At 40.6% G+C, this 26,670-nt stretch overlaps 1 protein-coding gene across 1 annotated transcript in view; it reads right to left on the bottom strand.

Annotated features, from left to right (window-relative positions):
- The window catches only part of LOC120561928 (CUB and sushi domain-containing protein 3-like), a 292,084-nt gene that overhangs the window by 197,952 nt on the left and 67,462 nt on the right, over nucleotides 1–26,670 (bottom strand). The window contains exon 5 of the mRNA XM_039805270.1: nucleotides 14,997–15,237. Within this exon, the coding sequence (XP_039661204.1) occupies nucleotides 14,997–15,237 (241 nt within the window). The remainder of the gene's footprint in view (nucleotides 1–14,996; nucleotides 15,238–26,670) is intronic.

Below are 26,670 nucleotides of genomic sequence, written 5' to 3'. Positions count from 1 at the left end.
ATTTATTTTTTTTAAACGCTTTTTAAAACACGTTCCACTGCATTTCCTTTACCTGCTCTCCTCTGTCATTTGGGACACACACACACACACACACACACACACACACACACACACACACACACACACACACACACACACACACACACACACACACACACACACACACACACACACACACACACACACACACACACACGTTTTTAGCCCACAACTTCTCCTCCCAGGCAGCGCGGCAATGGTTATCGTTAGGGTTAAGGTGAGGGTTACCTGCCTGGAAGGCGACGTTGGAGGCTTAAAACACCATCGAGCCCACCATGCACACAGCATCTGTCTCCATAAAGGAGAGAAGACAGCTGGCGAAATTCACAAGTTCACAAAAGGTTGGTATATATCTCATGAACACCTTTACAAAATCATACATTCACAATCACGATCCGACTCTTAGCAAATAAGCGATTGCGCCTGCTTTAGAAAGTTAACTAGTCACAAATTTGCGGGAAAATGGAGTTGGGTGGTTGAGGTCAAAACACTATATGTAGCAGCTGTGAATCTAATAAAAAAGGAAGAGAGACGGTTACTGTGAATAGGGTTGTGGTTATTCTGCTCTGAGTCCAAAAGCAAATCTAAACTGAGATCAGATTCTTGAAGTTGAAATAATCACTGGGTTACAAGAAAATGTGGCTGGTTGTATGGGAATACTAGATGAGCGCACAGCCAAAAGTGAAGTAGCTGGGCAAGATTTAGCCTCAAACTCACACCAACTCAGTGTTGGCTCCTTAATCCATAGAGTCCAAGTGTACACTACCGGTCAAAAGTTTTAGAACACCCCAATTTTTCCAGGTTTTTATTGAAATTCATGCAGTTCAATGTCTTATTGTACTCTGAAATGAAAGAATAGAACAAATGAACAATTTAAATTAAAAAAGAAATTATGGAATCAATTTATAAACCAAAATGTATTCAACATTTTTGACTCATCAAAGTAGCCCCCTTTGGCAGATATAACAGCTGAACACACTCGTGGCATTCTTTCTACAATGGAAATCAAATATTCTTCAGAAAGTTCTTCCCAACTCCGTTGCAGAAGTTCCCATAAATGTGTGGCACTTGTAGGTTGCTTTGCTTTCACTTTTCTGTCCAGTTCATCCCAAACCAGCTCAATGGGGTTTAAGTCTGGTGACTGTGCTGGCCACTCCATGTTTTAAGCTTACCATCTTGTTCTTTTTTGCTAAGGTAGTTCTGGCATAGCTTGGACTTTACATTTTGGGTCATTATCTTGCTGTAGGATGAACCCCTGACCAACTAGGCGCATACCAGAGGGTACAGCATGGCGCTGCAAAATGCTGTGGTAGTTTTGGTTCAGGGTGCCTTTCACTCTGTACAAATCACCGGCCGTGGATCCAGCAAAACAGACCCAGACCATCATGCTTCCTCCTCCATGTTTGACAGTTGATGTCACACACTGAGGAACCATCCTCTCGCCTACTCGACGGCGTACAAAAATCCTGCGTGATGAACCGAAGATTTCAAATTTTCAGCTCGAAGTCTTCTCTTTACAGTTGAAACTGAGACTTGCTTATTACAACCACTATTAAGCTGTGCTTGAAGCTGTTGTCCTGTGAGCCACCTATCACGCAAGCTGTTGACTCTCAGAAACTTGTCTTCTGATTCTGTTGTAGCTTTGGGTCTGCCAGACCTCTTCCTGTCAGAGTTTCCCCCAGTTTCTAAGTGCCTTTTGATGGTAAAGAATACTGTACTCACTGACATCGCAATTTCTCTGTAGGAAAGACCAACATTCTTAAGTGTTATGATGGTCTGTCTCTCTTCCATTGTTAATTGCCTTTTTCCCGCCATTTTTATGGCAACACACTACTTTCTGCAGTACAATACTGTTCAAATAATGCTCACGAGGGTATGGTACCACAGTGTGTTCCAACAATACTTTTATACAAACAGAGGGGGTTGTAAGTAATCCAAAGTTGGAACACCTGTCGGAATTGGTGGCACCAACTTTCAAAGCTTGATCAACCTCCATTGCTGCAGAACAGCTTTACGTTGTTAACCCACTTCTTGTTCCCTGTAAAAGGCCTTTTTGTAAAATTCTGAAATGTACATTATTTTTCAGTTTTGGGTAACCTTACTTTTTTTAACCTCAGGCAGTTCACCACTTACCTTTGTACCATTTCAAGCTATTCATTGGACTTGAACTGCTAAAATTTCAATAAAAAACAAATAATTGGGGTGTTCTAAAAGTTAGTCTAGTTATGGGGATATGATGTCAGAGTTGTTCGATATAAGGAAATCATCGATAGCTTTTGAGATGGTTTCACAGAATATATCATTTAATAAAGCGCAGTTCAATCTCCATGGGGGGATGTGTTTTCTGTAGAAGCGTGAACGAAAGGTCAAGCAACAACAGAGCATGATCAGATATTACAATAGTGGAGTATTCTATGCTATTTACAGCAGATAGAAAATAGCTATAAAAAAAAATATTCAATCCTAGAAAACGTTTAGTGGACGTGAGAGAAGGAAAATTGTTTTTTGTCAGGGAAAAGAAAACACCATGGGTCAATACTTTGTTTGGTTCATGAATGATGAGATTACTTTGGCCATTTTGGAAGGAGGGTCACTTCTAGGGCAGAATTTGTCCAATAGTGGATCTATTGCACAGTTGAGGTCACCTCCCAAAAATAAATGGTGAGAGTTCAGGTCCGGCAGGACTGAGATCATTTTTGCAATGAATGATTCATCATCCCAGTTAGGTGCATAGAAATTGACGAGAACAACATCAACATTATTGAGAGAACCAGAAACTATGATGAAGCGGCCTTGAGGGTCAGCACTGACTTTAGTTGGGAAAAATTTGACCTTCTTATGGATTAAAATGGCTATGCCCCTTGCCCTGCTACTAAAGATGGAGTGAAAGGTTTGGCCAACCTATGAGGCCTTTCATCTATGATGGTCTTTAGTAATTAAATGGGTCTCTTATAAAAAGGTAATGTCAGTCTTAAGATGTTTAGGTGGAAAAACAAATCTGACACAAATTTCAGGCATGCTCCCCCATTTTTTGTTACATTAGACAATATCAAATGTTAAGGAGTAAGGGGGGTAAATGTAAAGTAGTGCCTTGTTGAAAGAGAAAGATGGAGGAGGCAAGAGAGAGAAGAAATGAAAAAGGGCAGAAAACATTAATAAATAAAGAATAATAAAAAGCAATAAATAAAATAAAACCCTATGGGACCTAACTCCCAAATTGTCCGAACAGAGGGCTCTCAGAACAGAGAACCAACATTTACTACTAACTATTCCTAAGCTTGTTCTTCGAACTAGAACTACCAGCAAGATGCCACAAACTATGTTGCTTCCATATGACATAGACACATATTGTTGTGAATTCCACTCTCAGGTCAATCGTGTTTCATCTCGGCCACTAGCCAGTTGGAGCAACATGTTGGTTGTAAAAGTCCTGGGCTTTTTGAGGAGAATCAAAGTAAAGTACGTTGTTTTGGAAGGAGATCTGAAGACGGGCAGGGTGCAGCAGGCAGAATTTCATTCCTTTCAGATACAGAGAGTTTTTAACAGAGTTAAACAGCGCTTTTTTCTTAGTCAAAATGGCGCCGATATCCGGGTGTACTCTCAGCTCGGAGCCTCGGAAAACCAGTTTGTGCTGCCTGGCCCATCTCAGAACCTTTTCCTTAACCTGAAAGCAGAGAAACTTGCGCTGGCGTCACCCACTCGGGGCCGAGAGAGTGGTGGGCTCGCTCGATCTCTGGAGGGGTGTCAAAAACATCAGCCCCCGTCACAGCCATCAACATGTTTGACACAAATTTTGTTGGGTGTTGGTCATTCTCGTTTTCCTCCGGGACGTTGATTATCCTCAAGTTAGAGCGTCTGGACCGATTCTTGAGGTCATCCACCCAATGCTTGTAATTGTGATTGTAGTCAATTAACAGCGCCTTCCATCTCAGCAAGTTTCTCAAAGTTCCCCCTGCAAAAGCTTTCATGCTAGTGAGATGCTTTGTTGAAGGAATTAATTTGTTGACCCAGTGAGTCAAATGACAGCTTTAGTGATTTCATTGATTGTTGTACTAGGACAGCCATGTCTGTTTTGAGTCTTAATGTCGCTTTTGGTAAATGGGTCGGTGTTGCTACCTTTGTCAGGGGATAACTTCCCGTCTTCGGTTATATACGGTTATCACCACAGCAAAGTATGGCAGAGGAAGTAAAACATTATCTGCCATCAACAGTAAATAAAGGCTTAATGACACCTTGCAGAGGACCAATCTGTACATTCAGATTTGAGTAAGTAACAAGTATCAATGTGCAGCAAACTAGAGCTGGGCAATATATCGACATTATATCGATATCGTGATATGAGGCTAGATATCGTCTTAGATTTTGGATATAGTAATATCGTAATATGACAAGTGTAGTCTTTTCCTGGTTTTAAAGGCTGCATTACAGTAAAGTGATGTCATTTTCTGAACTTACCAGACTGTAATTGTTGTATTATTTGCCTTGCTGATTTGACAGTATCTGAAAGCTCCGCTGGGAAGCCAGCGCTAATGGGATCTCTATTTGCAGAGTTAGACTGTACCTAGTCTTGCTTTGCCAGAATATCCACACGCTGCGGAGCGGAGGAGGGTCTGGCTAGTCCACATAGCATTCCGGGATGGGAGAAAAACATACTCTGGCTTATTGGCATTTCTTTAAACCAATCACAATCGTCATTGGTAGGTCTGGGCATCGTTCAAAATCTTTCGATCCGGTGCCAATTTAGATACCTCTGTTTCGATGTCAGTTCCTTAACGATACTTTTTTCGGTATGTTTTAAAATCCATTTCAACATCAACAAAAATAACTTTCATTTTCCACCTTAATTGTAAATCAAAACAGTTATCAAAATAAAAAAATTCTGGTAACACTGCTCACTCAGTAACATTAATAAAACTGGTTGTGCTTTTAGATAGGGGTGCACCAGTCAGATACTCAGGATTGCTATCAATCCGAACTTGGCCAACATGAACATATTATAAATAATAAATAAACAAATGACATTGTGTACAGGCTAATATTGAACTAACTAAAATGCAAAGGAATGTAAACAACAAAGACTTTTTAGTGTAAACTGCATAATGACACAAACCTTTAACAATAAACTTGGTGACTGGCCCTGTTGTCAACATTGAACTAATTGAGAACTAACTTAAGTGTAAAGGAATGTAATTGAATTGCGTTGTTGTGAAAGGTGCTGTAGAAATAAAGTTGTCTTGCCTTACAACCTCAGCCTGTTAGTTTGTCACCAGGGCATATAAACTACTGTTGTGCCTGCTGGTCTCAGAGGAAAGGTTAATGTTAACAGCACCGTGACCGCTTTCGCCTCGCTATTAATATCATATGCGCTGTGTGTGTGAAAAACTGTAACTACACTTGGAACCACTTTATCAGCATCGCAGTGACTTCAACAAAACTGCAGAGCCAACGTAGTTTGCTTAAGTTTACTTCGTCCGCACCTCTGCGCTGCGTGCGTGTGTGTTCGGAGCTCCGCTCTCTGTCAATATGCAGAGAGGACAGATAAGCTTACGCTTACACACTCTCAGGTACCGAATTTTGGTACAGTTTGATTTAAAGTGAATCGGTCCTATCGGTAGGGATGCACGATCCGACTTTTTCAGTCTCGATACCGATACCAGGGCTTTGTGTATCTGTCGATACCCGATACCGATCCGATACCGTTGCTGAATTAATAATAAACTGTATATCTTCCACATCATACCTTCCTTCCACTATGTGAAAGACACTAAAGGCACCAGACCTTCCTAACTAAACATTACTTTCCTAACTAAGACAAAATAACATAGATGTAATGTATTGAATTCTTATTTATTTGTTATTTAAAAAACAATTGTGCATTCAAATCAAAAATATAATGTAATCAAACTTCTTAAAATAAATTTAAATACATAATAATGGGCCATCAATAATGGGCCACCTTTATATAGGTTTATAATGGCTTATTCTACTGTCAGGAGTACATAGAATATCACAAAAACATGTTAATGTCATCATGTTTACTAAAAGCTTTGATTAAGAGTTTGCTTGGCTCCACGACATTATACAATAACTTTGTATGAAGGGGAATCCATGAAACAGTTACAGAAGCTAAACTATTTGTATTGTGCAAACTGCAAAGTAGTAAAATAAACTCAAATCGAATGAATAGCCTACACATACAAACAACTTTAACACTGTTTCCCTTTCAAAACTAAATAGTTGTAAGCTAGTACTGTATAACCACTACCTTGGCCACAGGTAAGTTAGGTTGTAGTGTGGTTGTAGTGGGGAACTGAACGTACCTCCGCTGTCAGCCTCCTTCGCTGTTTGAATAACGTTAGTAGGTTGGCGGACGTATTTCAGCGAGGCAAGACATCTTAAATCCAGAGTTTTAGTCATTGCTCTGAACCCGTCTTTCTCAACGGTCTGTAGCGGGACCGGAGGTGGATTGCGTTCATAACGTTGCTCCGCTGCATGCTTGAAGTGACAGGTCTTTAACGTTAGCACAGTAACGTTAGAGCGACGGGCAAAAACAGTGGCTAAATTATGTCCGATTTGTTAGAAAGAGAAAACTTGGGAACAACAGACGGCTCCTCTCTTGAGCACACGTTGTTCTGGTGCATCTCCGGTCTTTCTTCATCCTCTAGCTAACTTTCTTCTCGGTTCTTGTGCAGTAGCGACCGTAGCCTCTCCCAGCTTAACAGACTGTTATGCTACCTGGCTAGCTAGGCTAGCAGCTGCAATGTTACCCAGCATGCCATTCGGCGGTGTAGCTACATTTGTAAATGTAAAATTATTAGTGTTAGAAACTGTTTAAGTCTCAAATTGTTATATGCTTTGGTGTTTTATCCTTTTAAGAGAGTTAGTTGTGGGTTATTAATTGTTGTCTTATAAAGTTACTACCATGAGTGAGAAGGGTACGCAGTTAACAGGGGCCCCGGTGCTGCGACGGAGTGTAAAAAAAAAATCTGTTGGATCTGTTAATTTTTCCGATCCACCGATCCAGCTATTTTTGCTATATCGGGGCCGATATCCGATCCTAATATCGGATCGGTGCACCCCTACCTATCGGTAGTACCGACGTAATTCAGTCGGTACCCAAAGAAAGTACAGAGTTCGGTACCCAACCCTAAAACTCAGATTAGAAAGAGTCTAGCTAGCTGTCTGGATTAACCCTGCAGAGATCTGAGGAGCAGTTAACCATAATCCACATAAATCCACCGGAGTTTAACCAACACAAAAAGTGGAAGAAAACAGAATTTCCTGCAGGAACCGGAGCAATCCTGGAAGTGGAACATCAAGGATATAGACGTTCTCTTAATACATCCATCATATAGACTAGGCTGCACCGGACTCTCCAGCAGGAGCGGGTCTCCCCACTGAAATATTACCGATTGTGTTGTTCTATCCTTTCCAAAATTTCCTATGTTTCTAAGCAGATTTTCTATGCTGTATTCTGATAAAAAAAATCCCCTGTGTGGCATGTGGAAAGTGGACTGCCTAGTCTCCTTACAACAGATAAGAAATCGCAAGTGCTGTCTATCGTTTTCTTATTGTATCTTCTCCAGTGCATATCGAGTGACAAAAATGAGAAAGTCCAATTGGAAAAATGGATTCCTTACATAACGCACAGCCAGTCTATCTCTGCAGACTCACTCGGGCTGTCCATTTGTTCCTTCATAGATAAGCAATATGGCTTTTCAGAGATTTATTTATTTGTATGCGCTTGGTTTCATCCACATTTTAGCATTCTTCACATCACTGATTTGTGGTGTCTCAAGTACTAATGGTAGATTCTGACAAAGGTTTGCGAGACACATTAAAGAGTTCTCATAAAGTTCTCAGAGTGAAATGGGCCTGATTTGATGAGGGGTTGAAGGGACCATGGCTATCTCATCAAAATACCAATGTAACAAGTCCCAATGTGCAGGTACTGTGGCCAAATGTGGCCTTAAGGCCAGAGCGATAAGTTGAAATCTCTGGTGTCTCTACTTTCCCAGAGACAAATTATATGTAGGTGCACTCCAGATAATGAGCAATCAATTCAAATTCATCAAAAAAGATTGGGCCAAGTGAGTTTTTCTTTTCCTCCTACACATATTCTATAAAGTCTTACAAGAGGGAGTCATTGTAAGAATATTTTCTAGGATAAGGAAGAAGCAGTTGCCCTCCTGTTAATCTCTCGTCAGAGACTGTTCAGGAGCTGTACAGTTTGGTGCCGGTCTGCCAGTAGATTGACTTCTGACAGTGAGCCAGTGACTGTATATCCAGTAGCTGCTTACATTAATTGCCCTGATGGAATACCTGGGTCAATTGTCAATTCACATTCCTTCAATTAAACATTGCATTCCCTGCAGTCTGATTGCAACAGAGGAAAGCTTTTGAGGCATTTTGATTTGTATATTTTGCCTGGGAAGATAAATAATAAATCCCAGGAAGAAATTGGATCTAATACACGTGGTAATTTAACCAAAGTTTGTAATTTGGCTGCAGGGCACCTCTTGCTCTCAACCTGCTTTGAATATTGTAATCTTCCTCTGACAACCATTTAGCCACTATGTTAGAATAGGATTGTTCATATTCAGTGAACCAAACAAATATTGCCAGATTGCTCAGCGAAATAGAATTACAAAGTCTCAGCTTTCTTAGTCATAGTTACAGTTCATATTTAGAAACATTTGCAAAGAAACTGAATGATAGGAAGGTAGGAAATAAGGTGCATATGGAGAGAAAAGCATAAGATGATAAAAAACAACATTTTCTGATACATTTCATATATATATAAGCAAAAAAAAGGGTATCTAATATTCGCAAAGCCTTTCAGGTTTTTTGTTCTGTGTCCTTATTTGAAATAATGAAGGACATGTAATCTACAGCTTGTTGTTTTTGCCCTTTGTGAGCAGGGCTGTAGAATCATATTAAAGGTCAGAAGAATAACAAAGAACGGTTTTCCTTGGTCAAGCCAGACTCCAATGTTGGCTTTTGTCAAAGGAAACTGAGATTTCTTGTCTATTTTCACGGTGATTGATGTGTAGACTCACACCAACCTTCTCCAGCGTGACAACAATGGGATCAATAAACTCATTTGCAGAGATCTGATAAAAAATCTTCAATTGATAAAAGGATAAAAACTGCTGAGAGGTGTCAGCAAAACATTTCTTGCCCTACAGTCTTGTAATTTAAGTAGTTTCAACTTTCAAGAATTGGTTTTATTATGATCATCATCGATCATCCACTTTCAGGAAAATGGCTGGCCAAAATGGCCAGTTCAAAATATTCCTACATTTTCTATTCAATTCTTGCGAATTATCGACAATTTTTATTCTCCAGGGATCAACGTTTTCTTAATTTGCAATTACTTTTCTGTGTTAAAATTTTTACTTGTGTTTATCACACATGTTTATCATACATCTGTAATACCACAGGTTGAGAGAGGATAAACAAAGTTAAGTTGGGTCATGCTTTTAAATGGAAAGGGCTAAGAGGAGAGGTTAAATTTTGCCGACTTTGAGGTTCTGGGCTGTCAATCATTGTTAAGCAGCTCTAAACCACTAGGGTACATTGACAGTTTGCCTGTCTCTGCCTGCAGCTGGTGCTATATGTTAGGATGCTTGAAAGCGTAGAGGTCCAACGGCCTTGTACACAGTCCGAGACACTCATAAAAAGAGAGGGAGCAAGAGCAATGAATTTTATGGGCATGCGAGAATTGCTCGCTCTGAAATGTGTTTGTTTGCTTGTCTGTTTGTTTACCTGGCCGAATTGAAGTCATCTCTCTAAATTCTGGCCCCTCTGCACTCAAGCTCACTCAGTCCCACTTGGATTGCAGGGCTTAAAACGAGAACTTGGCCTGACAGCTTCTCACATTGGTGACATACAATAACATCATTTTGGAGTGTTAGTAATGCCTGGTGACCGCTCACCACACACACAAGTAACAACTCACACTAATGAAGGTGCTGCTTGTTAAACTGCTTTGCCTGATAATTAAACACAGCATGTGTCTTGTTTTATCCTCTCATTGGACACTGCAAAACAACTTAGCTGAAGATGTCCGTTCACTCTTCGGGGTAGTCCATAGTCCCTTTAACACATGCACTGGAAACCTGAAATTACCTAGACATTACCCTGCAGAGGTGTATGTGAGAATGCAAATGTCCAAGTCAGTTGGATCGGACAAACTGTTTAATCTGCCAGCTCCCTAGTACAAAAACAAACACAAAAATATCTACGATTGAGCCCAAAGTGTGAGTATTTACAGCAAGTGTGGGCGTGTTGGATGAAATTTCATGCTGCTCATGCAAAACCGAAGGCGACAAACATCTGATGGTGACGAGGAAGGGTGATTTACACAAAGACAGCAACTAGAGCTGCAGCTGGCAATTATTTTAGTAATCGAGTATTCTACCGATTATTCCATCGATTAATCGAGTAATCGGATAAGAAATACTTTTGTTTAATTGAAGAGCAATAATATACAAATAGTTTGGTTTAGTTTTCGGAAAAAGCTACATTTGTATTGCCTACATTGCTTACAATATCTCTCAAAAAACTAAACATCAAGTGCACTTAAGTGCCATATTACATTGTTTTTAAAGAAAACATTTTCTGAAATGCAATAACAACCTACATTAAACATACATAAACATTACCTTAAGTTGTGCAACTTAACTTTCAGAACTACAAGTTTCAACCTGAGACTGATCTGTATATAGGCCTATATGTAAATATTAGTTATACTCAACCTATTTTCATTTATATATTTATTACAATGTCACACAGCTCTGTTACACTTATGCTAGTAGATAGTTGATCAGCTGTTCCTCCGTGAAGAGAGAGAGGCGCGCAACTATCAGCGTTTTTTCCGAAGGGATAGTCAACAAGTCGGCTCTTTAGATCAAATTGTGGTCACCACTACGTATTTTCTTATCTTTGTTTCTTCGTGGAATGGATGATTAAGTTAGATTCAATGTTTTCTGTTGAGATGCTGAAGCATTGACGTTGTGCCATTATCGTGGTAAGCTAGTTTGATTTTGCAGTAGACACAATGTACAGAGTTTTAGTTTTAATTATGTTTGAACTGATTCCAAACTTTGGACACTTTGTCGTTTTCTCCAGCCTGTCTCTTCTCTTAGTCACTCACTATTTACGCTCCCTTTCTTCATTTTGTAAAAGCAGCGTCAGCCCGGTGTGCGACAGTAATAATCATCCGTGCAGAAACACCGTGAGCGATACAACGTTGATTAAACGAAACTTCGAGGCAAATCATTTAGCATCGAGGTTTTTTAGTAATCGAATGATTCGAGTTACTCAAGGAATCGTTTCAACCCTAACAGCAACAAAAATGCCTAACTGGAGAGGTGACAAGATTCAGGAAATTCGGTCGGTAAGGGTCGACACCGAAATAATCAAAATTCCAGGAACGGCAAGAGACTTGGTTGTTAAAGACCAAATTACGAACTGGCTTTCTGATGCAGTGTAATCCATGTCATGTCTAGGGTTGGGTACCGAAACCCGGTTCCACTATGTTAGCGGTTCCTACGCAAATGGTAGTATTTGGACCGCATTAGAACGCAAATTTCGGTTCCTCGTTTCGGTTGCGACTGAAATATTTTCCCTCTGTCGCTCTGGACAGCGGCAGCCTCTTTTTTTTTTTCTCCCTTTTCTGCCAAGTGGCGCACGTGCCCGCTCGCGGTGTGAAGCGTGTGTCCGCGCTATTCCCGACATGCACTCTACAATCCCTGCTGATAGACGCCTTTTTGTACACGCTCTGAAACGGACGTAAAAATATCACACTTTCTCTGTAGTCTACCGTTAGCTAGCTACCGTAAATGTAGGCTACTTTTAAAATGGCATATTTTCCCTCTGGGCTCACCAAAACGGACGTGAAAGCATATTAACCATTCACTGACTGCACGTAATCGCTAGTAAACATATTACACTTGCTCTGCTAGTCTATCGTTCAGGACAAGAGCCTGTAGCCTGGTGGTGGGGGAGGCGAGACAGCCTCCCCAAATTGTCTGCCCTTTCAAACTCATACCTGTGTGTGTACAGACCTCTTGGACACCACCTGAGAGAGTTTTCTCCGGTGCAGGACATGTCATAAGTCAGGAGAGGTGTCCCATCTTGCCAGAGAAGGCAAATATGGTCACTTTTCTGCAAAAGAACGGCTAAAGTTTGAAGCTGGTTGGCATAGCAACTCAACATTTATTTTGTTGTTACTTGTTAATAGTGTAACTGTTATTTGTTACATTATTGTAGCTATGTGTTAGGTGATTTAGGTTTACTTATTACATATTTAAGTACTTTAGTATTTAAGTACTAATATATTGTTAAATTAAAATTTTCAATTAAAAAAAAAATTGATAAAAAGCCTTTCTTTTGTCATTTTTCAGTTTTTCAAGAATCGGTTTAGGAATTGTTTAGGAATCGGAATCGTTTTAAAAGTACCAGTTCGGCATCGGAATCGTAAAAATCCAAACGGTACCCAACCCTAGTCATGTCCTGCCTCCTGCACGCTCTATTCAGGCGCCACCCTTCATCTAAACTAAATTGAATTATTTCTAGTAAGTGAGAACGCATCTGACATGGACAATATCCCATTGTGTGCTTACAGGTGTGAAAGGGAAACTCAGGACTATGATGAGACCTGATTCCACGGACACTGTCTGAATTTCAAATGTGAAGACGGCTCATGGAAGTATACCCTGATGGCAGACAGGGTCACAGGAAAAAGTATGGCATAATGTAATTTTTCCTGATATCTTTCTAATCGCTGGGACCTTAAGATAAGTAAATGAATAGAAAGTATAATAAAACCCTGTTGTAGATTAAAGTAACAAAGTATTCTCTGAATGTATATAATATGTATAGCATATTAGATGCCATTAATATTGAAAGACGAGACATTTCTCGATAAACTCAAGATTTGTGTTTCAATGCAATTTCCTAGCTTACAGTTGTGATTTATTTTGGTTTAATGTAAATAGCTGTGATAATAGAATCGTTAAAATACAATGTAAGACTACTGCCAATGGAAAAAAATCATCTCTACTATGGTCTGTTAAAAAAAAAAACTTTGTTTAATTTGAGTTACATTTATAGATGGTTTTATGTGTGTTTAATGTGAACGTGAGATGTCGGTTGCAGAAGTCTCTTCAACGTGTGAAGATACTGTATATCATGACCAGAGGATTAATTAATAAAAAGGAGTAGTAATAAAATGTATGTAAATAATTAACCACTTTTAGCCATTTTTCTTTAATTCTGAAAAGCATGAGACACAAGACAACACAAAGCATTTGCCACTGGGGCTCTGAGAGGAATTTCTGTCAGTGAAAGAGTTACATTTTGAGCTTTTATACCTAAGAGAAGAGGGTATCCTGATGGTCTGTCAAAACACATCAGTGTCATCCCATATCAGCTCCCTGTCAAACTCTCTTAAGATTCGTCAACATACAATACTTAACAGTCATCACCACACTCTGAGCGCCTCTCCTTTTGACTCTCTCCGTCTCTCACTGACAGTGTCTGCCTCTCTCTCTCCTGACTCTGGATGACAACTCTCAGGGACAACAAAGCTTGTAGCTCAGTGATTGATTAGAGCTTCTTTCAGCCAATTATAATTAATGCCCGGCAGGATCACATAAACCTGGCAAATGCTCCCATTCGCTCATGATGTGGAAGAGATGGATAACCTCAGCCTCAAGGTTGGGGGTCAAACCTATTTCATATTTCCTTGTTTCAGTTTGGAGTAACTTCTACATCATCCCAATATAGAAAGCCATAAACCAGTGTCTGAAGGCTGCTTTTCAAACAAAACTGTTAAATATTTGTAATTCATGTGCACTTTAATTTGAATTATAAAACAGGGAACCATGTGTCCTCTCTGTGAATTTATTTAATTCAACCAGAACCACAAGGCATATTAAAAATATTTTTGCACACAACTGTCCATGAAAATTCATTAAAAAGGTACATTTGCATGCCAGTCAGCTGGCTTTTCCCCTTAAGTTTCCAATACACGTGGCTGATTTTAGAGTGCTGCTCTTATAAAATATTACATGCTCAACCACACACTAAGAACCATTGCTCTTTGCATGCTTCAAGATCACACACCGCAAAGGCCTCCTTGTTATCCCAAGAACTAATCCCAAGGCAATACAGCCTTGTTTTACCAAGCCCCCACGTCTCTTTGGAATAGATTTAGAGCTGCTGATACAGTAGCTCTCGTTCAATCTGTCAAAACTTTATTCTCTCTATAAGTGCCCATAACCTTTTTTTATGATTACATATACAGTAGTCCAGTCTCTATAGGGCAAAACATTACTAGATAGGTAAATTAATTATATTACTTTTTCATTTTTTTAAACCTACAGCTCTTTTATTGCACCCCAGCCATTAAAGTGATGGGGGATTTCTCTTTGCATTTCTGTCAAGTTTTTGAGGGAATTCTTCCTTATATTTGAAGTTTGGAAGTGCAGCTGTGGGCCTGTAAAGCCCATTAAAGCATTGTATGCAATATTGGGCCAAACAAATAAACATAACTTTACTACTTTCTTTATTGGAACTTTAACTTGTCAATCAAAACTGACTTCATACTTACAAAACACACTAATTGTGATAAAAGTGCTAGCGTCCCTGGATTTAAAAATTTACTTTCGGGCCTACATTTGATTTGGCAGTCCTGTTTTCCTACAGAATATAGGCCATGATTTCACAGTTTTACTAAAGCACTAAAAATTCTTTTGAGAGAATTTAGTACGTTATCTCTCTCCAACCAATACAACGCTTCATCTTCAACCTCATCTCACCTTTCTGTTAACACCTTAACGCGTACAACACACACCCAAATACACACCTACTGTCACAGGACAACTGTATTCTCATCTGATGAAATACAAGCAAAACACACCATCACTACTCGTGACAGATCAACTCACCAAATGGTTGTCGGTTCAGATCCCTCTACTTCCAAATAATCAGACTTCTCCTCCATCTGAAATTCAGTGAAAACCAGGGAGATGGTGTCCCCAGGATCTGCCAGGATGGTCCATTTACACTCCCCGCTGCTGCCCAGGCCTCCAGCACCTCCACCAGCGCCAGGGGAGTCACCACTGGGGAAATCGAAGCTGGAGATGAGCCCGCTGGAGCCCCTTAGGGTGCCACCGCACGTGTCCTCCGCTGTCAGTTACCAAAGAGATAGCAGGGTGGGGAGGGTGAGGGGAGAAGAGACACATGGTCTCTGGGTTATTTCAGAGCTATTACTCAAAGTTCAACATGGGAAAAAAAGTGGCTTCAGGCATAAAACATCTGCACCTGTCCCCTCAGATAAATGCAAACCAGAGAAAGACCAATGTGGAAGCTGATGTTAGAGCTGCACAAGCCATTTAGACAAACTATTTGTTTTTCACACAACCACAGTTTGTTGAGTCCCGTTTCTAGAGCTAATTCAACAAAAAAAATTATGCTAACAATATAAAACGTAAGATTAAAAGGTTGCTAGTGTTTTCTTCAGTGTGGCATTCCGACAATGGGCAGAACTATTTACCAATTAATGGTGTGCTAATTCTGTCACAATTCCCTTTGGTGCAGTTTGTAGGAGGAAATGTCCTAATTATATATTTTGTGCTTTTTCTCACTTTCTTGTCTCCACTCTCCATCCAAGAGGCAGTAATTCATCAATGTGTCTTCCAAGCCCCCTCATGTTTCAGGAAACAAACAAATGGTGATGAACAGGGCTTGTAATGCTGTGAAATTGTTTATTTTTCTCTCCAATGTGGGAAGCACGGCACGTCAGTTGAATGTTAATGCACTCTACCATAACAGTGGCTTGCTCTTTCACTCCGTCCCTTTTCACTTCTCTCCCCCCCCCTTCTTACATCTCTCCACCTCAGTCTCTCCATTCCTCTCTTCCGAGCCCTCTCAGATCTTTCTACTATTACTCACCACCCGCCACTCTACCCCTGTATCCGTTTTTTCTCCCTTAAGAATTCTAATGATGGCAGGGCTTTCACAGTTTTCACATCATTTAAGACTAATATGTGACACTCAGCTGTGCTAGCTGAAACCTTTGATGGCTCAGTGCTCCACTCAGGGCTGTCAGAGCTGCCAGCCTTGGAAAATTCCTGTATGCTGCATTACACGATTGGTCAAGGGACAAGAAGCGGGTGTATGAAATTCAAAAGAAGATAAAGAAAAAAGGGGAGAAGATGGGAGAGCAGGAGCTGCTAGTTAGCTTGATCCATGTCCTTTGACACATTAACTGAAGCATAGCAATTGATCAAAGTCTTCATAGGAAGGGCAGAGATGGCACATATATGATTCATATAAAGGGCCGACTCATTTGCAGACTACACCTTAAAGCAGGCTTTCATTTGTTGAACAGCTGCAGGCTTGTAACAACAAAAGCATGAGTCAATGATTTGTTTTTGGTTTGTATCACCATCTCCACCTTATAACACTTCTCCTGAGTGATAAATTGTACAGTATATCTCCTCAATGTATTTAAGATGACATTCCAAAGAGAGTCCAGCAGATTTGTAGAGTAATTGGCTATAGGCTGAAATTAAACTGATATTATTGAAGTGCTGCGAGTCTGACCAAAGGAGCCATATCACTTTTTAACCTTGATAACAAACAGGGGGGCAGTGTAAATGGCCATCAAGGCAAAGAGAGGGGGATAGAAAAAGAAATTAAGTTGGAATGGAAAGAGACAAGTAGAAAGCAAATCCAGAGTGAAAAATAAAGAAATGAGCGAAAGATTGGAATTTTTACAAGAGACAAAGACAAACAGAGAAGAAGTAAAAGGGAAGGAGAAGGAAAAGTAACATGTCAGAGAAATGTCAGAAAACTTCTACCGGCAAGACTAAAATCAAACATCTTTGCAGTCCACACCCACCCTAATATATTAGTGACTCCTCTAAACGGTTGCAAATGTCACCTGCCTCAGACCCTCACGTACATGTCCTAAGCTCCTCCAACTCATTCAGATGGTATATCACCCCTCACCTACTGTACACTCTCTGCTGATGCTGTCATAATACCCAAATTCAGATTTTGATCCGAAGTTTAAAAAATAAATCAAATTGTTAGAGCTGCTTTGGCGCCTGGATAGAGCGTAGAGCGTGGGCCTCATGTACAGAGGATCAGACCTTGCAGCAGCGGCTGCTGCTGTAGGTTCAATTCCGACCTGCGTCCCATTGCTGCATGACATTCCCCCTCTCTCTCCCCCTTCATGTCTAAGCTGTCCTATCGAATAATGGCCTAAACTACCAACAAAAAATTATCTTTAAAAAAATATTGTTAGAGCTGCTCAAACTGTACAAGTCTTAAAATGGCAAACCAGCTTCTAAATCAGAAATCATGAATATATTGTAAGTTTTTTCAATGTAGTCAATTTTGAATTGAACCATTTACAATATCAACAAGTACCACAATTTTGGTGAGGGTTAAAGCTGGTTATCAAACAGTATCACAATTCAATCAGTTATTCATAATAATTATAATAAGCTTTTACTGCATCTTCAAGCTAAAAAGAATCCTTTTGGCTCCATTCTTCTGATTTGCTTTACCCAGGACTTCCCCAATCATACAAAGTCATTCAAAAGTCAAACAAATATTTTCTTAGGTTGATTCTTCAAACACTGTAACCATGACCTTTGCACTCTTTTGCAAATGGATGGACTGGATATAGAAACATGCCATGTTTTGTTGACAATGGCAGCTAAAGAGATAACGGAACAATTCTCCTGTCAAAGTGAATTTGGACCTAACAAAAGCAATATTTTTTTTGTGCTAACATAAACAACTCAATCAGCTGGAACAAATCAGCTGTCTTGTGGACACGTCTGTGTGTGTGTGTGTGTGTGTGTGTGTGTGTGTGTGTGTGTGTGTGTGTGAGAGAGGAGGGGACGGTGTCGAGATGTAGTTCTAATACAAAAACAACTCCAAAAATGGCTACTCCTGTGAGCTGCACATAACTATTCAGCCTCAAGAGGGCGGTAGTGGTGCTGAGTGCACGGAGAGGGGGCTGAAGAAGCCGAGGTGGGGGTTGCTAGGCAACGCGCACGTTTATACCATATGCTAAATCACCTATTAGCGCTATACAAACCCCACGTGGTTAAGTTAGCAGCGTTAGCTCGGGAGCTACGTGGCTAGCTTGTATGTCCGTGTGTGGGTTAGTAAAAGGAACAGAATAAAGGAGGAAAAGATCTTAGTTATAGATAATGGCCAGCTCCCTCAGCCACCCAGGTCTGGACCCCACGTGCAGTTAGGACAGACTGAGACTTTTGATTTACCGAGGGAAACGGCCACTATAACCACTCTAGTGGCTAACAGCTGATTCACCGCGATTATCTCGCGGACAGTAACTAAACTCCTTCAAAGGAGTGGTTTAGCAGGTAGCGCTTACGGTTTTAACCCAGCTACTTAACACAACAAAAATCAAACGGTATAATGATCAGTTTTACATTCACAGCAACAGATTAGTAACCAGATATGGCCAATACATGATTACAATCAGATCACATTAATGGCACCAGCGGTAGCGAACCCTTTGCTCATTAATAACAAACCAAAACGCACTAGTTCTAACATCTGCCCAGAACTGTGTAAAGCCTTACGGTGTGCGTTGTTTGTCAGTTAAATCTCTCGCCAGAGTTTAACGATCCGTTTCGCCCAGAGCAGTGGACGGGACGTAATCCATGTCGACAAGCGAGAAACAGAACGCCGTCCTTTTCTTGAATCCAGGCTGATTAAACCCGCTGCAGATAGAGGGAATACCCGGCCAGTATTTCCTCGGATCCCCTTTGTATATCAGACCGATATAAAATTGTCCCAGCTCAACTCGACCAGCGAGGTGATGCTGGCTAGCTAGTCCGGACTAGTGCTTCCTGTCAGCAACCGGGGGTTACCGTGAAAGACAAAGAAACACACAGTGCCGACAGCTTTTATCCTACCTCCGCCTCCTAGCGGGGTGGTGCATTCAAAGACCCGACAGCCAATGGGAAAGCGCAAACCTTCTCACAGGTGTGAAACAGTTCTTTGTCTCACCACCAGTCTGCCTTGCCCTCCACGTGTTGAATGTAGAATCTCCATCTTAGGGACTCTGCTTCCAAGTAGCAGCCTGTAGGAGTTTGGTGAAACTGGCTTTGGGATTCACATGTAGGCCAAGATCCCTTTGTCTCTGCAGTCAACTCAATCTGAGCCAAATCACTGTTTAACCAGCTTCTTGGTCCCCAAAATCAGCAAATGTAAGTATACTTTGGCATTTCTAGGGGACGCAACTATGTCATGGCAGGTGTATTGTTCAGGACCCAAGGAAGCGCAGTGTCTAGTGTGAAGTTGTTTGGATTAGCGGTCCTCCAGAAAGCTGCAAGCAACAATACCACAGGCCAAGCAATCTGCCCTTTCCGAAAAGGCACGTTTACATTGGGCACTTTACTTGTATTATCATATGTGGAAGGAATACAACTAGCACAATTATCCAAGAATCTGCAGGGCATCTGCTATGGCCTAAGGGCATTGTACAATGAAACTTGATAAATCAATCAAATAACACAGCAGTAAGACTCTGTTCTGTAGATAAAAGTAAATTAAGTTAGGCCGTGAGGTGCATGCCGACAGCGAGCAGAAACCGCAGGCTGCCATCCAGCACAGTTTATGTTCTGGGTTTTGACTGGAAGGCAGAGTACACAACGTTGCCACAAATGATACCACTGGCATTATCATAGAAAAGAAAGAGACAATGAATAGGCTCTCCCATAAACCGTAAACAAAAAATGAAAGCCCATTTTTGTTCCTCAGATATTTGTACACCAGAATAGGATGCTGGAACAAATAAAAAATACCTCCTTTATAAATTCCTCTGAAGTGGTTTCCATAACAGACTAGGGTTGCACAACATTGACAAAATGTGATATTGCAATATTGATTATGAATATTGCAATAGATATTAATTTTGATATTTTCAAACTAGGGATGCACCGAAAAAGGACACCAAGACCGAAAACCGAAACAAATTATTCCAATTATTAGTACCATTGCATTTATGGCTATGACTGTGTACTAACTTTACTAAAATCAAGGCATTGCAATTGTATAAATTAATATTAAAGTTTAATTTAAAAAATATCTAGCAGAAATATGGCTACAATCTGATAGTCACATACAGTATACAGTAGCCTAAGAACAGAATAGCTTACCTATTATTGTTATTATTATTTGAGGCACTTCCTTGCAGGATTTCACTGAACATATCAGACAACGAGGGTGCATGCCCCTCATCTGGTGCAGAGAGACAAGTCTTTTTTTCTGCGCTCTGATCTCCTGCGCTGGGCGCTGCTCCGTGCACTGCTCCGTCTCCACGCGGGTTCTCCGCATCCATCGCGGCCTGGATCATTTCTCGTGCGCCCTGCTTTATTTCCGCATCCAAGTAATGGTCTTTATAACGCGGATCAAGTACAGTCGCGATGAAGTGCAGAGGATCCGAATAGATCTCACTGAAACGTGTGCTGACAGACTAAGAGCGTACTTTTCATTGTTTTCACTCCGTGGTCCGTCTCAACCTCTTTGCTTAGGAGACGCTTTGCAGGTGGATCGGGTACTGACACACGTGCAGGTCGCGGTTTCTGTTTGCGTCATCACAACATTTTCGGCCGTATTGTTTTGGTGATAAAAGTATTTCGGCCGAAAACCGAAAATGCCCTTTTGGGCCATTTCCGGTCGAAAATTTTCGGTGGCTGAATATTCGGTGCATCCCTATTTCAAACATGTAAAATTACAAAAGTTCTGGGAAAACGCATCAAAATAGATTCATAACAAATTAAACAAGTTTTCTTACAACACAATGTTTATTTCAACTCAACTGGTCCAACATGAGTAAATAAATAACGACCATGTCTACAGAACAGGACATGTTTGACTGGTTGTACAGTATAAAATATATAAATAAAGAGAACAGGACAAAACTTTGCTTTCTCTTCTCTGATTCGTTCCGTTTTGTTCTCTCTCTCTGTTGAAATATGTACACACGTCACATGGTACGTTCCATAGGGTTTGTCACATAGCGGACCCGTGGTTCGCTCCATAGGGTTTGTCACGTAGTGGACCTGTGCGCTGATGTGCACTAACATAACTGGCCAATTAAACATGATCATTATAGCATTTCAAGCGGGCTCTAAATCAAACAACTAAGCCACACAGCCAGTGGACGGGACGCAGCTCTAGGGTTGTGCCGATGGACGATATATCACAGGGTGGGGGGCGTGGCATCAAGATGGAGAGCCACCATCGTGATGCCATGCCCCCCACCCTGTCAAACACGCGCTTATCCTAGTCACGGCTGCTGGGCGGGAAATTGACACTTGCGTCGGGCATTGCACTGTAGTGCAAGTCAAGATAGGGCCCCTTGAGTGGAAGATACTTTTTTTCCCCCCTTACGTGCAACTTATTTGTGAAAAAGACCATGGCTTTGAGCAGACTGAATTGGCTGTTAGTAATACAGTCTCTCTCCCTGTCAGTAGTAGCCCTGGACTATTAACGCAATTAAGCAGGCAGCGGTAGTTGAGAGAGAAAAGGCGTTAACATGGAACACTGCCACACTTTCCTTTCTCCCCTCATTGGACTAAGTTTACGGACACTGCTGTGCATCAATAAGTAAGTCTGATGTCCTGTAGGTACAGGACAATGTTATGTAGGATTTATGAATGTACGTTATAAACAGTAGGCTAATTCACGAGGGTGCCATTTGTGTGAGCTTATATTGCGCATCTGTTCATATGCGCTGTAAGAGTTAGGTTTCTGTTTATTGAATGAGTTATTCAGTGCAAACATAACCAAGAATGTAGTTTAATCTTAGTAATGATAGTATATTATGTTATTACTCTCGCTCTGTTAAAGGCAAACGTTCCACTGTACTGTCGTTAAGCAGATCATGGACATCTGATTGAGTCTAGACTTTATGGCGCCGTTAAAGTAGGTAAAATTGTAATTACTGCCCCTACGAGCAGGCGGCAGCATAGCCATGCAATACTGTCCATTTACAGAGGGCATTGCAAAGTATGTCTGATCGAACGGTTAGGTCATAGTAGTAGAAAAAAAATTTATGTAAAGAGACATAGTAAAATAAAAAGTGCTTAGATCTTGCACCCCTATAACAGACTTGTTCTCTGAGGATTGTTAAATGTCATTCAACACAGGTGGTGGCAGCAAAAAGCCAAGTGACAAAGTTTGATTGAGAAGTACAGAGGGTAATGTTGTATGTAGCCTGGAAATAGTAAAACAAAGCAATGGTAACTGCCCATTGTCTGCAAGCAACTTTAAAGAGACTTTTTGGTTAAACGAAAAAAGCTTTTCATTGGTTTGTGTGCTATGGATTAATCACCAATATGTCAGCAAAGGGCTTCCTCAAAGGGCACTGGATAGATTTCCACAACCAGGTTTAATGATACCTCACTTATAACTTATTGTCTACAGTAGCCATTTAAATTGCACAGGAAAATTTGGTAGATGCTTGGGAGTACTTCATTATTGTACAGAAGTGCTACGACAGGTTTCTTAGCTGAGTCTTTGAGAAGCACCCATGCATGGTAGTGTAAATCATGAATCGGCAAACTGCTGTCTCAGGCTCAAAAAAGCTTTGCAGCTTGATAATTTTAAATTGCTTCAACTGGATAATGCCTTTCAGGTTCCATATAGTCACATGAAGCATTTCATTGGAATGCAAGGCAGCATTTGAGGTACAGTGTGCCAATGAGGTTTAGTGACATAAAAGACACTGAATCCTGGGCAATGCGTTCCCTAGCAAATCATTAGAGCATGCTCTGGATTTAAAGACGAAGGAGGATCTGTCTCTTTTTAAAAAACGGTGGCAGTGTAAAAAAAAAAAAAAGATGGTGGTGAGGATTAGGACTGCTTTAGCTGAGCTCATTTACATCCCCAGCATCAGCAATCTAATGCTACTTGAGGAGGGATTAAGCCTCTCTCCCCTTGACTTTGATCAGATATACAACACTTGTCTTTCTACTTAGAAATATTCACCCCCAAGGATAGAAGGAAGGAACTCATGTATAACTGTCTACACTACCTTAGGTTTTTCCTTTGTAATAATCCCTGTATTAATGCAAAGGTAGTGACTATGTCTACAGTAAGTTCCTCATTTGCTCAGCTGCAAGTCATGTTAAACATTAGAAAAAAAAGAGTTCTCTGCGCTTCTGCAAACCATAACAATACAGTGCAACCAGGGCAGGACAAGAGAGCGTACAGTAAAAAAAAAAACAGCCAGTGCAACATAGAGGTCTTCTTAATTTCTAGTTTTATTTTTTAAGGAGCATAACAGTGACTAACGTTTCGATGTAAGGTTAAATCTTCAGAGTCTGTGGAGAGAATGGCTACCTGAAGATACACCCATCTCAACCAAGGTGCTACATTCATTACATCAGTCATTAAACGGCAAACTCCCACAAACAGGTCAAGAATGATTAAAAACAATGTTGATAGGTAACAAGCATTACATGTTCACAATACAATGTGAATAAAAGGTATTGCTTCAGTCGATGCAGAATGGGTCCAGACCGCTATCATGAATGGTAGGAAACTGCTACCGGCAATTTCCACTGGATGCGGAACGTCTCCGGAACGTCGACGGAGTCATTAGGTTTCCATTAAAGTCAATCTGTGTATTTCCACAGACTGCGGAACGTCTGCGTCCCGACTCCGTCCCAGTTCCGTCAGTCCGCAGCCCTCCGCAGCAGATACGCAAAGCTTCTATTTTTGACGGACGACGGAGAGCTGCGCAGCAATTCAGCACACGGCAGATAGTGTGGGACAGGAAGTAGAGCACAGAAACAAAATAAATATCCGGTTAATTTTCAAAATAAAATACACCGTGCTCACGGCGGATCATATTTCCCTGAACTACACCTTGAAAACACAGCTCAGAGTCGTTTCCCCTCTACTCCTCTGGATGGAAACAAACTGTTGTTGGTTTTGTGGTTCTATTCTACCTGAATTCGCGAGAACTTGTGGGTCCTCGTGACTACAGCTGTCAGTTACGGCCGCAGCCGTTCCGCAACAAATCCGGACCCGGTGGGTATTGACGGACGGCGGAGCACGCAGCAGACACGCAGCGGAGCCGGTCCGCAGCTGTTACGCATCCAGTGGAAATCCCCGGCTAGTTCAACAGTGGAAGTCAGCTCATCCTCCATCAATCATGGACTGGTACAATGCCCCGACTACAGTGGCTGCATATGAACGAGTATCCTTCACCCTGCTGGACAGGTTAGATTGGCACTACTTTAAATGGCAAAACTTTCTTCAATATATAAATGACCTTCAGTGATGAACTACAGGCTCAGCCCCCTCTCCCTACACAATACAAGAGCTCTCTGGTTCACATTTCCAACGCAGCCTCCTCCATGTTTTATTTGTATTTTTGTCTTCTCCCCCCCCCATCTTCATTTATTTATTTATTTATGTTTATTTATTTTTTTGTTTGTTTTTGTTATAGTGGTCTTGTCTGGTGTCCATATGGGAAGATATTGTGTATGCACGCACTGATGCTTGAGTTGCCCTATGTTTGTTTAGTAATGTGAGGAATATTTTCATGCTTCTTATTCATCACTGGTAACCTGTACACGTTTAAAATCAATACAAATTTCCAATCACAATGGGAATAAAGGTATATTCATCTTAAGTACTATATTTTGACATACTTTGACATTAGAGAAAGCAAGTTAACTTAAATTCTTCATTTAAACCTAGAGGTTCTAAAGTGCCGAGTGTATGTATCCAAAACATATAATGTTGTACATTATACAACATCTGAAAACCTCCTCCTGTTGCCTTGATATTCTACCAACGGGTGTTTTCAAAAATGTTTAGAATTGTTTGGCTTCTGATCTTCTACAGATTGTAAACACATCTCTGCTCTCAGGTATCTTCCCACAGGCCCTGAAAACTGCAGTCATCAAGCCACTCCTAAAAAAGAACAATCTAGACACGACACTAATGAGCAACTATAGGCCAATATCAAACCTTCCATTTTTAAGTAAAATCATAGAAAAAGTGGTTTTTCAACAACTCAACCTTTTCTTATCGCTAAACAACAGTTTTGATGCCTTCCAGTCAGGTTTTCAACCACACCACAGCACTGAGACGGCTCTTGTTAAAGTCTTTAATGACATTCACTTAAACACAGATAGTGGCAAAATGTCAGTCTTAGTATTACTTGATCTCAGTGCTGCATTTGATACGGTAGACCATGACATATTGCTTGACCGATTGGAAAACTGGGTTGGTCTTTCTGGCTCAGTACTAAAGTGGTTTGAATCCTATTTAAAGAATAGGGACTACTTTGTGTCTATAGGTAATTATACATCTGAGCATACAAATATGACGTGTGGAGTTCCCCAAGGCTCTGTTCTGGGGCCTCTTCTGTTCAACATCTACATGCTTCCACTGGCTCAGATTATGGAAAACAACAAAATAAGTTACCATAGTTATGCAGATGACACCCAAATTTACATAACCTTATCGCCAGGGAACTATAGCCCAATACAACAATTAAATATGTGCATTGAACAGATTAATGATTGGATGTGCCAGAACTTTCTTAAATTAAATGAAGAAAAAACTGAGGTGGTTGTTTTTGGGCAGAAAAGAGGAACGATTGAAAGTCAGCGCTCAGCTTCAAACGACAATGTTAAAAACAACAGACAAAGCCAGAAATCTTGGTGTAGTCATGGACTCAGACCTCAATTTTAAAAGCCACATTAACATAATAAAAAAATCAGCCTATTATCACCTTAAAAATATATCAAGGGTTAAAGGACTTATGTCTCAGCAGGATCTGGAAAAACTTGTCCATGCTTTTATCTTCAGTAGACTTGACTACTGTAACGGTGTCTTTACAGGTCTCCCCAAAAAAATCAATCAGACAGCTGCAACTGATTCAGAACGCTGCTGCTCGAGTCCTCACTAAAACCAAGAAAGTGGATCACATCACTCCAGTACTGAAGTCTCTACACTGGCTTCCAGTGCCTCAAAGAATTGATTTCAAAATACTTTTACTGGTTTATAAATCACTAAACGGTTTAGGGCCAAAATACATTTCTGATCTGCTACTACATTATGACCCACCCAGACCTCTCAGTTCGTCTGGGACAGGTCTACTTGTTGTCCCCAGAGTCAGAACTAAACAGGGGGAAGCAGCGTTCAGTTTTTATGCTCCACATATTTGGAACAAACTCCCAGAAACCTGTAGGTCCGCTGCAACTCAGTTCTTTTAAATCTAAGCTAAAGACCTATCTTTTTGATGTTGCTTTTCTTTAAATAATTATTTTATTAACTTTAATTTCTTATACTACACTATCAATTTTATTCTTATCTTTTAATGTTTTTAATTTGTTTGTTTTTAAATTGTTTTAAATTGTTTTCCAACTGCTCTTTAATGTTTTATGTAAAGCACTTTGAATTGCCCTGTTGCCCAGTTTATTAATGATATCGCCACCCCTGGGTGTGGGTGTGATTTTCTCGATTCCCTAGAACCTTAGTGATGTAGGGGAGCCATGATTGGCCTGCTTGTAATGCCTCACCAAGGCACAGGTTAAGTTCTGG

This window comes from Perca fluviatilis, chromosome 7 (genome assembly GCF_010015445.1).
Source record: "Perca fluviatilis chromosome 7, GENO_Pfluv_1.0, whole genome shotgun sequence".
Lineage (NCBI taxonomy): Eukaryota > Metazoa > Chordata > Actinopteri > Perciformes > Percidae > Perca > Perca fluviatilis.
Note: the sequence above shows the minus strand (reverse complement) of the source record. Positions and strands in the feature narration are given on the sequence as shown.